This window comes from Cyprinodon variegatus, unplaced genomic scaffold (genome assembly GCF_000732505.1).
Source record: "Cyprinodon variegatus isolate N-32 unplaced genomic scaffold, C_variegatus-1.0 Scaffold132, whole genome shotgun sequence".
NCBI lineage: Eukaryota > Metazoa > Chordata > Actinopteri > Cyprinodontiformes > Cyprinodontidae > Cyprinodon > Cyprinodon variegatus.
In genome coordinates this window covers 429,614-441,199 of record NW_015150585.1, presented here as the reverse complement: position 1 = coordinate 441,199, position 11,586 = coordinate 429,614, and the positions used below count along the sequence as shown (strand labels likewise).

Genomic DNA, 11,586 nt, shown 5'->3' with positions numbered 1-11,586 from the left:
GGAATTCATTAATCAAACAATCAGAATTAATAGGCTGTCTGTCACTGGAATGAAGTCAGTACATTTTGATTCAACCTCCAAGGGGCAGATTTTTTTCAAACCTAGCAATCACATGACTTTATGCCTCCAAAATATGCATAAAGTCAAAAGTGTTGTTATTGGCTAGCAGTCTGACCTACATAACGCTATTAACGATTCTCTGCGCTATGATCAGCAGCTAATCAGGGTTGCCCTAGTTAAGTAACATCAGAGAGAGCCAGAGTGCCACCAACTGGAGCGTTGGCAGGGAAAACTCCAGGAAGCTCACACAGAAACCTTATTCGGATTCTCAATATGTATTTAGACACTAAAGCAAATTCTTTTACTATATATGTTCACTGAAAAATTTATATATAGCTCAAATACATGCTTTTGGCTTTAATTTAAGAGTATGCACATCCTAATGAAAGGGATTGTTCAATCAAGTGTTACTTTAATGCCGCTGAAGGGAGAATTAATAATAAACCCTATAGTGAAACTCTAAAACAGCACTAAATATGTGACTTTCCAATATAACCAAAAGATCAAAACAGATAAATGATTACATGTTTTCCTGTTAAAAAGGTTATTGCAGGTGTTAAACTCTGTGAAGGCTCTGGTTCTGCTAGGATGCCCAGTTCCTTTTTTTTAATGGATCCAAGGTGATAGGACAGTTGTTGTTTTTTTTTTTTTGGTATGGATAATTTCTTCATTAGATAAATTATGGAGATTAAAGGTCTTAAGATGTTTTCAAGTGTTTGCATCCAGTAGATTTTCTGTGAAATCACATCAAGAGCTTCCTGTGCCAATAAAACTGCCCATACCTTGGAAGTAAAAAGAAAAAAATTCCATCAGATAAAAAAGCATTAAGTGAGAATAAATTTGATATTCAGCTAAAGAAAGTAAAGCACTGGTGATGTAAGCAATGCAAAAAGGCTAAGGTGGATTATCACAGGAGCAGCTCCTTGTGAAGAAAATCTACTTTAATGACATCCAGCAAGAGAAGTAGACACGTTAGGAGGGTAGGCATGCATGCATGTATGGGAGTTTACCACTTGACTTTGATCAGTGTTTGCTGGGAACAAAAAAAGAAAAACATCTACTGAAAAATGTGAAGAAATTTTGGAGCAGCTCTCTATGGACTGATGAAAGAGAGCAAGAAAAACCACATTTCCCATTAGAGAGTTTGGAGGAAGCTGAATGAATTCTGAGGTACACAGACATAATGTCAACATAAATTTAGCTTAGCTGAAGACTCAACCTTTAGAAAGGAAATATCCACAATCAAACAGAATCATTGCATGCAAATTAGTTTTGTTAAATGAATGCAAAAAATAATATTTTCCTTTTCAAGCATTTAAATGTGCCAAATGCACCAGAGCCCCTAAAATGAGGGGATTGTGTATAAAGATGATTAGCTCTTGACATTATTGAGCATTATTATTATGTTTTTATACGACTTCCTGAATTAATGTCAAAACTCTGCACTCCAACTGCATCACAGTTTATCTCAGTAATGAAGGAGAGTGGCACAGTTGTGGAAAAAAATTTCATGAATGGATCAGGGTGATGTTAAGAGTATGAATGAAAATGTGAAGCTAGAGAAAAGTTTTAGACTTGTTTCCTTAAAAAAAAAAAAAACGGAGACAGTGTATAAATATTTATTTTATAACCCAACAGAAGTGACAAATATTTGTCACTTCTGTTGGGTTATAAAATCCCGCCACCTGCTGGCCAATCTAACTTGGTGCATGTTGAATAATACCTGAACATTTTACTTGTGGTTTTACTTTCCCCTCTTATTTATTTATTATTATTATTATTATTTTTTTTTTTTATATTCATTAAGGATCCAAATTCTAAAGCAAGGTGCTGCTTCTACTCTTCCTGGGTACAAAGAGTAATTCTAAACACAAAATAAAATTACACGAATGGTGTTATAATAGATGAAAATGGAATCCTCCCAAAATCAGCAATACTACATGATCTTAAGTTTGATAAAGCTCACTTTCAACATGTCATCCATAAACATTCTTATTCATGATACTCTAGTTACACTATAGATTTGACATTATGTAGCTACAATGCATGTTGCTTGGTTTTGTAACATTTGTAATTTCTTTACCATTTCTGTTGTCGCACTGGACCAGATTAACGGTCAGCATCACAGTACAAGTGATGCTGTGGGCTGTTTCTCCTCTAGAGTCTCTGGGGATATTTGTAATAAAGTTGGCATCATAAACCATTTAAAACACCAGGAAATTGTGCTTAGAAGTTAGGTAGCTTCTTCCAGGAAATGGACAACTGTCCGTTAGTTGCACCATATTTTAATGTTTTAATACATATGGACAATGCAACACAGGATTAGTTCTTAAGGCACAAAACCAGCCTTCCTGTCCATCTTTGCCCTCTGACCTGAATTAAGTAGAAACCTGTGGGTTGAAAGGAGGAGAAGAACTAGACTTTCTTTACACAAAAAGGACAAGGTGAAATCTTTTTTTTACCAACACTAAAAACTTTCTTTAGAAGAAGGGACTTAGGATTCTAAATGGTTCTTGGATTAAGAGCATTAATCAACTAGTGTGGCTTTTTTAGAGTAAGAAATTTAAACAAAAAAATAACCAAACAATAATCAGTGTAAAAATGAAATAGTCACTTTAAAATGCCTTAACCTTATAAAGTAGTTTAAAACAGAACATTTGGAGTTCATATCGTTTGAGATATCGCCTTTTCACTGTTCACTCTGCTGTTCACAAATTACTAACCAATAACTCTACTCACCCTATAGCCAGTCGTCATGAGCCTGTACCTCTGATATGTTGGGTAGAAATGTGAAATATAATAAAAAATATATATATATATATATATATATATATACACACATATATATCGCTCTAACTGTAAACTTAAGTCTGTTGAAAGCTTTTTAAATGAGTTTTACAATAAGGGCAATAATTATTAAGGTATTATCAAACCAGACTGAAATCCACATGTGCATTATGAAACACAACTTATACGTACTACATAACAGACTAAGTCAGATCATCTCTTTTGATTGCTGCATAGTTTTCCCTTATTTAATAAATCCACCTGTAAAAGTTCAACTCATTCAGTAATTCCAAACTGCAACTTTTATAACATTAGCTTTAAATTTGAACTCAGTCAAAAACATTTATCTCTTCACTAAGTTGTGCCCTTTAAGGCAAACTGCTTTCAAATAGAAAGACGTTTTAAATTTTGAATCGGCATTGAAAGCTTCTGAATGCTTCAGCTGTTTCATATCTTTTTCAATATAGTTTTTAACGATTTCAGAGTTTCTGCTACAAGATTACTAAAGCTATGGCTCAGCACCTTTTTCATAAATTTTGTGAAACTGTTACTACTAGCAAACACATTGACAGTATTGTCCTATTTTGCATTACACAACTTTTAAATGGTGTCTTAATGAGTTTTGAACTACATTCATCAGAAGTAATAAATAAGAATAAAACTTAAAGGCTGGTTGAAACAAGCTGTCATCCCTGAAAGTAGAGAGGGAATGAATTAGAGCTTTAACTCAGATACAACACAAGGTGGCAGTCTTCACCACAGTATATAAATGATATTGTTGCCTAAGAGCAGCAATACACAACTGTAGATGGTTTTTATTTTCTTAATATTTAGGAGTGCCAATAATGTTCTCTATAAAACCATAAGAAAACAGATTTTCTCATGCAAAATTACATTCTGCAGACCTCTTCACATCTTCAGATCCAGGCAAAGAAGTGCGTCAAATGAAAGCAGGATGACTTTTTAAAGAGTTATTAAAAGGTTTATTACAACAACTTATTAGTTAACTTTTTTTTTTTTTTACAGAACTTTCACATTACAATTACACTGTCAACACAGTACCACACCCCTTAGTAACCATTAAGTCTGAGGGGAAAAACAAAAGAAAAAAAATCACATAAGCCTTTACAAGTTGTAATAACTTGTTTGATGTTTTCTTAATTGAGACAGAAATAAACTGCAAAATTCTCGCAGAGAATCATTATTTCATGCAGATAAGCACATAACAGTAAAACCTTAAAAATCACATTTTAAGAAAACAATGTCTTAACCTGTTTGTTGTTTTTTCTTCAACTACACAGTAGTAAGCCAGTACAGACTAAAAGGGAAAAGGCAAACTGACTTTTAAAGTTGAAATTTGTTTTTTGTACTTATCTCAATTATCACAATTCTTTAGGGGCATTAGCTGTACTGTAACTAACATAGCTAATGTGATTTCAATCCACATCTAAATGATATTGATTTTGCATAAGCCAATTGAATCAAAAATAGATGCATCTCAAAGTGAGTCATTTTTACCAGGTAATGGAGCTACTAAAGCTGTACAATCCTATAAAATGAAATATCAAGACAGATCACATATGATGTATTACTGATCTAATTTCTTTTAGTGTTTCCTAGAAAGTTTTTTGTTCATGGAAAGTTTAATGTTTTGCATTAGACACTTAAGCCCTAAAGAGTCACTTGCAAAGCAAACACAGCTAACAAAGCAGAGCAAACATGTTCAGGGGGCCCTTTAAATCTGGGAGAACAATGATAAACCCAAGCTTAATCTGCATTAAAATAAATACGGAAATCATTTATGCAAAACACATTAATGGCACTGAATAAGGTCAACATCACCATGGTCTGAGGAATGAAAATAAAATGCACCTCAATCCTACAATCACTGCTTCAGGAACAATCAGACTACAGATGGAATGTAAATGAGAAAACACACAGATCTAAGCAGCTCACCTCCATCGGACTATTTTACATGCAGAGGTGAGCCCAAACATTCAGACTTGCACTACGGCCACTACAGCTGATCTCAGCCAAATTCAGCTATGCAATGTCTGTGTCAGCATTCAAAAATCTACTCCTAAAAAAAGCTGCCAGTGCTCAACCAACTCAGAACGTAAACCCGTCATCTCTCAAATATGTGCAAAATGGTCAAACAAACAAACAAAAAAACTTTATTATAACAAGAGTAATTATAAATGATTTAAAACAGAAGAACCATAAAGCACTTTGGTAAACTTATTAATGGACTGCCTTCATGTAAAAAAACATATAGCAGGTAACGCCAACGTTTTTCCTCAGGAAGCGGTTTTTTAAATGGGGCCATTGAGATGAAATTCACATTGTTAGTCAGTAAGAACCAAGATAATCAAATCAAAACCATTGACTTCATAAATTGGTGCAATGGTGCTGAATTATCATTAAGCTAAAAAATCTGTAAGTCAGAGAAAATCTATGAAAACTCATAGAAAGCCAGTATATCAGCTGGAATCTACTAGCAGTAAGACAGGAAAGGTCCATATTAGGAATATTCTGTGTTAATAGGTTCATATAAAAAAAACAAAAACACATTTTATTGTATAGAATTGATTAGAAAAAGCAAATATTTTGCTTATGACCTTTGCAACTTTACTGCTGCGAGACGTTGGAATCGAGGGCTGTGCAATAACCAGAGGGCAAACTCCCTCTTTGTTAAGAGGAAACTGCCCGTTTAAAAACTTTTTTTATTTAAGGTGCCCTCTCCCCCACCAACAAAGCGATTACAAGGAGCACCAATAGAGAGCTTAAGATAGATTTAAGCCTACCCCAAGAAAAGCGTTTATCAGGACTGCAAAGGTCTGTGTGTACATCGAAATGAAAAAAACATTTTCTGGAGCTCATGTAAAATCCACAGCATTTCCTGAGGGCCAGGATTGGAACTACTGAGCTAGAGGATGAACTCCCCATTCTTGGACAATAAATTAATATTTTAAATGAAAGGGGACATTTATTAGAAGATTTTGGATGGAAATCCAACAGAAGACATTGTTATTAACAAGACAATGCCTCAGAAGATACAATCAAGTTTCTATAGTAACCTGAACTGAAATCCAGCAGAAGATCCCTGGAAAGATCTGAAAAATCAAGATTTAGAGACAGATTGTGCAGCAAAACAAAAACAAAACAGTCAAAATCTAATTTCAGTCCTTCATTGTATCATTTTACTTCATTTTCCATAATTAATTAAGTAATGGATTGAATTGTTGTTGATTTATAACCAACACCTGTAGTGTATTTCATCTCAACAACCCCTTTAGTATGTTTTAGAAAAACAGTCTCATTGGAATCTGTCTTTTTTTTGACACCGAATTTTAAACACTGAATTTTTTAGACATTTAATTACTTACACTCAATTTTATCTGGTAAAAATTCAGCTGCAAAAATTCAGCCGCAAAAGTCATTCAGCCGGGAACAGCGGCTGAATGAGGATTTTTTTTGTTAAACAGATAGAATTACAAAACGTCAGTTAGCTACTAACAGACAGCTATTAGAGTTTTTCCTCTTATCAGACTGGGAGAAACGACTGAGCCGATCACAGCTAGCACGGCACCACTGAGCGCAGCCGTTTTGTCACGTGACCAAATGAGCTAATTTCATTGGCTAGAAGCTGCTCAACTCTATCGAGTGTAGATTGCTTTGGCTTGAATTCACCAAAAGGTCAACACTTTTGCGGCTGAATTTTTGCAGCTGATTTTGTTTGCAGCTGAATTTTTTTTGCAGCTGAATTTTTTTTGCAGCTGAATTTTTACCAGATAAAAATTGAGTGTAAGGAATTCAATGTCTAAAAAATTCTGTGTTTAAAATTTGGTGTTAAAAAAAATGTAGTGTTTAAAATTCGTTGTTGAAAAAGTTCAGTGTTTAAAATTCGGTGTTAACAAAAAAGGTAGATTCCAATGAGACTTTTTTTCTTCCATACTTTAGAAATATAACTGAGAAATGTTTACGCGCTTTTTTCCCTGCTGTATAAGATCAATAAATGATTCAAACAGCTATAAAAACAGTTAAGCCACAATTTTTTTTTTTACATGTCACACCTAAAGTGCCTTTCTTTAGTAAAGAGAAAACATTGCATTTTTAAAAGCATAGCCTATCAAGTACAAAATTTACCAAACATCAACAAAACAATCGAGAATAAATTAAAAACTGTAAGGTCCAGAGCTGAAGCTTTCTTTTGTGTGACAGTAAAAGCTCTGAGAGCCAATGGGACTCCAGCGCCGGACGCTCGGGTACAGTTTGAGACGATCAGCTCGCTGAAGGCTGGGACCTGGTGCCTGTCCTCCGCGGCTGGCTCTCCTCTGTGCTCTGCTGTGATGTGGCCGAAGCGGCGCTGGGAGGGGCGGAGATGGCCGCGGTCGTCGAGGAGGAGGAGCTGACTCCGTTGGAGGTGCTGATGGAGCTGTGCTGGATGGCCTCGTTCTGCGGGCTGCTGGGGACTGACATCTCCTCACAGCTTTCATCTTTATCAGAGACTGTACAGGCATCAAGAAAAAGAGGAAAAAAAGTTCAGTCAGGATGCCCAACGCGCTTAGACTGCTATTTACAGAAATCATATTCTAGCAGATAAAATCCAAAAGGCTTGGGAAAACTTTGAGGCAGGAGCCTTAATCACATGCAAAACAGCTATCTGCATGTGGAGTATGCAAAGCATTTCATTAATCCCCATAATGCTACTTTTGCACCCCTTTCCTTTAATTAACGCTCCAATGTCAATTTAAACCTACATCATAAGGGTGCATTACATTCTGGGGCATGTGGCAGTGTTTCCCATCCCTAACTGCATTCTCATTTGTTTCTTGTTACCTTGCCAACTACTGCAGCGACAGATGATTACAGCACCTGATTTTAATGATGCTCACACTGGAGAGTAGGAAAGACTTGGAGTCGAAATGCCACCAGCTGTTAGGCAGTTGCCTTGAATTAATTGGATCCTGATGGAAAAAAAAAGAGACTCCACTCTCATGCTCTGTTTCATACAGGAATAAGGAGCAGAGTGATAATTAATACGGCTAATGATATGAAGTCACTTGTTATGGCTCTCTGTAATTAATGACTGAGTCTTTGAGAATTTAAAAAGATTCCCACTAAAGTGGAGGCTTCATTTGGCCTTAAATGTTTTTTTTTTTTTCCTTGATTCAGTTTCAGAAGGTTAAATCCAGAATAAATTAGACTGGTGAGTTTGTTTCTTGTTCAAGTGAACATCATCACTTCTAACAACGCTAAGTGGTGGCAAGTAGATCTATCATAATATTCTATGTTTCTGCTTCCAGGAGCAGCTTTTCTTTTTTTATTATACTGTTTCTGAAGCAGACCGTTGCTATAAACAGATGGACGGCTCGCCATGCCAGGTGAAACCATGTCCTGGCTTGTTTGTGGGCAGTCTGGGCTTTTCCCCTCCACCTGCCATGGCCACGCCTGGGCAGGATGATGAAGGGTATTACAGGATCTGGAGGGCAGAGCAGCCTTATGGGATTTGTAACATAGAGCTTGATGAGGTCTTTAGTGGATTGGTCAGAGTTTAATATAAAGGCTTTACTAATTAGCAAAATAGATTATTTCAGTGATTTCCAACAAGGCGGTTTGATTTTGGGTACAGTACCTTGTAACAAAACGCATTGAGCTCTTTCAGATTTTGTCATTGTTTATGGGATTTGGATCTGTACTTTGACTTGGCCATTATCACACACCATTTGATCTAAACTTGCTCTGCAGTATGGCTTGTGTCTCCAAGTCTCCAGTCTCTTCCAGCCTCTAGTACATTTTCCTCCAGGATAGCCTTGTTTTTTACTCCGATCATCTAAACTAAATGTTAAATGTTTTATATTTATCATGGTTTGTTCAGACAGCTCAATGTTGAAAAACTCTAAATCATTCCACAGCCTCTGCATCAAACTGACCATATCAATGCTTTTGTTTTGCACCATGTTTTTTTCTCCCACAATGTTTACATTTGATCACTGTTGATCTTGTTCTCACACAATCAACTTCTGCCCAAATATAATGTTTAAACAGGGTATGTTGTGTGGGAAAAGGGTGGAAAAACATGGAGGTAGAGAATTTCTCACCATCACTTCACCAGAGATAGGAAAAGGGAGAAATTAAGGAAGTATTTGTGGAGGAAGCTAGCAGCTCTGAACTGTACCTATTCTGGCTGCACAATCTAGAGCAGGGGTCACCAACGTGGTGCCTGCGGGCACCAAGGGGCCCTAAGGGGCCTGATGGGGTGCCCACAACATCTTCTAAAAACAGCAAAACTGCTTAGATTGAAATTTGTATTTCATTCTATTGCCCTTCTTTTTAATCAGGTATAGAGCATTTCATCATTTTAGTCATACAGAGTATTTAAGCATTTGTAGAGAGCCAAAATGAAATAATAAAAATTAGGCTGGGTATTTTCGCCAAAGTCCTGAATCAATTTGATTAATACAGTTTTAAATCGATTCGTTTCGATTTAATCTGTTTTTACAATAATGAAAGTGGTTCAACTGTGTTTCAAAACACTCATGTATTTTAATTTTTCCTGTCGCATTAAACACAAAGTGCAAACTTGTAAATCAGACAGTTTAAACTTGAGATGTGAACAAAACTGTCTCATAAGCGCAAACTTGTTTGTGAAAAGTGAAAGAGTGAAGCCTCACTCGAGCAAGCAGACGGTGACACAGCAGACATGCATGAGCTGCATTATCTTCGATGCACAAACCATATTTGCAGCGTTGTCTGCATCAACTACAGGGTGTTTGCTGGTCAGCCCCCGTTTGTTAAGGTCTTCAGTCAACCTATTTGCTAAATTTGCAGCTGTCTGGCTTGAAGTAATCTTGAGTGCATCTTTCCTGCTCATTTGAATGTGAACGTCACGCGGGTCACTTTAAAACTAATCGATCTCAATACCTAGACATCGATTTTGCAAAAATGTAAAGGAATCGATTCAAAATCTATTTTTTTACCCAGCCCTAATAAAAATATGTGATTATGTATGAAGTTAGGGTGAATGCTGATGCTCTCTCCTTCCACAAAGGTGTTGCTTGGGGACCGTCAATATATATCCAACCTAGGAACGCAAGTTATCTATTGCTGAATTGATCTTAAGCTGATTGATTTTATCAACCGATTAATGATCACTAATAATGATCACAACAATAGAAAAGCGGCCATTTCTTGAAAGTCGTAGTTTTGTCTTTTATCAAGAGGATCTTTCTTACACATTGATTTTATAAGTAATAACAAATAATGTTTACAGTATCTAACAAAACAGGAAGCAATTAGGTTACTGAATGAAATAAAAGATGAATTAAAGTATGTGAAACACTTATGACTTCCAATGAACAGAGATGTAGAAGACAGGGTGTGTTGCCTTGACATGTGGGGTATTTGCCTCTTTGTTTCAGTGAAACGGGTGGTGATGTAGCTCTCAGTTTTTAGTGTAATGTATTTTTCAAAGTATAAGTCAAATGTTTTTACATGTTTTGCGACCTATACGGCAGAGTGACTTATAAAAATATACAGAATATTCTCGATTAATTTACTGCAATATAACAATTTTACATGACAGAGTCACTCTATGTTTTAATATGGCCGCTGGAATTGCAACGCATCATCGGCGCAGCAGCCTCTTAAGTGACCAGTAATTAAACATGGTTGAAAACTTAACGGATACGGCCGGAAAAAGCGCCACCAAGAAATGTGCTCTTGGCGTGTTGTTCTTTTTTCTGTTTCAGATTGTTTGCACCCTGAGATCTGTTGTAGAATCAAAGACATGTATTCATTCAAATAATCTAAACAGAAGATGGTGCCATTTCTTCTTTTCACCATCACATTATTATCTTGGTTTTTCATGTTAATTTAGCACAACTGTAATGTCCCTGCTACTCAATGTCCACTGTGATTAATTTATGGTTTACTTTTCTTTATATTGGATATATTGGCTTATTCAAATTATAGTCTAGAGCGATTTATAGTGTGGAAAATACGGCAATCAGTGCTGAGACTCTGTGCTGTTAGCAGCACTAACAGTGTTTTCATATTAGTGTTTCTGGTTGCTCTCAGATGTTAAAATTCGACTCCATGAAGAAGTGTCTGAACACACAAAACCTTCCCTATCATCAGTACTTGTTTCTAAAATGTCTTCTCTATCATGCTGAAAATTATTTGTGTAACGACGTAGTCTTTTCTATCCTTAATCCTTGACAACCAAGCATGACAGAGAAGTTACGCTGCCCCACCACGCAGCACAGCTAAATGGGGGATATTTACGTATTAAATTAAGCAGTTTATGGAGTGTTGATATTTACAAACTAGGGGTGGAACGGATCACAAAATCCACGGTTCGGTTCGGTTCACGGTTTCGTGATCACGGTTTTCGGTTCGGTAGATGTTGATTGTTACACCGAAATCCGATAAAAATTAATGAAAAAATACAAAAAAATTAATGAATTGTAATTATTTTGAATGATCTGCGGAAACCCTGGATCATTTCCGCATGTTTTGCTGCTTTGAATTTAATCATCTCGCGCATGCCCTCTACGATCTCCAAGGAACTCCACAGTGGAGGCTGTAGGCTTTGCTTTGTGCAGGTGGTCTGGAGGGCAGCAGGAAACCGCGGCAGACCAAACCAGACGAAAGTGCGCATTCAGCTCGGCAAAGAACTCATGCTCTTCCTCAACACTGAAGTCCTCAGACATTTTTCTTTCGTTGTTTCTTTCTTTG

The 11,586-nt window shown here is 36.4% G+C and overlaps 1 protein-coding gene across 4 annotated transcripts in view; it reads right to left on the bottom strand.

The window, feature by feature from the left end:
- Nucleotides 1-6,683: 6,683 nt before the first annotated feature.
- atf2 (activating transcription factor 2) overlaps nt 6,684-11,586 on the bottom strand; it is a 27,049-nt gene continuing 22,146 nt past the window's right edge. For 3 of the 4 annotated variants that reach the window (XM_015376259.1, XM_015376257.1, XM_015376258.1), the window contains exon 12: nt 6,684-7,367. In XM_015376259.1, the coding sequence (XP_015231745.1) occupies nt 7,129-7,367 (239 nt within the window). In that variant the 3' untranslated portion in view covers nt 6,684-7,128. The remainder of the gene's footprint in view (nt 7,368-11,586) is intronic. The other variant, XM_015376260.1, reaches the window with a different exon arrangement.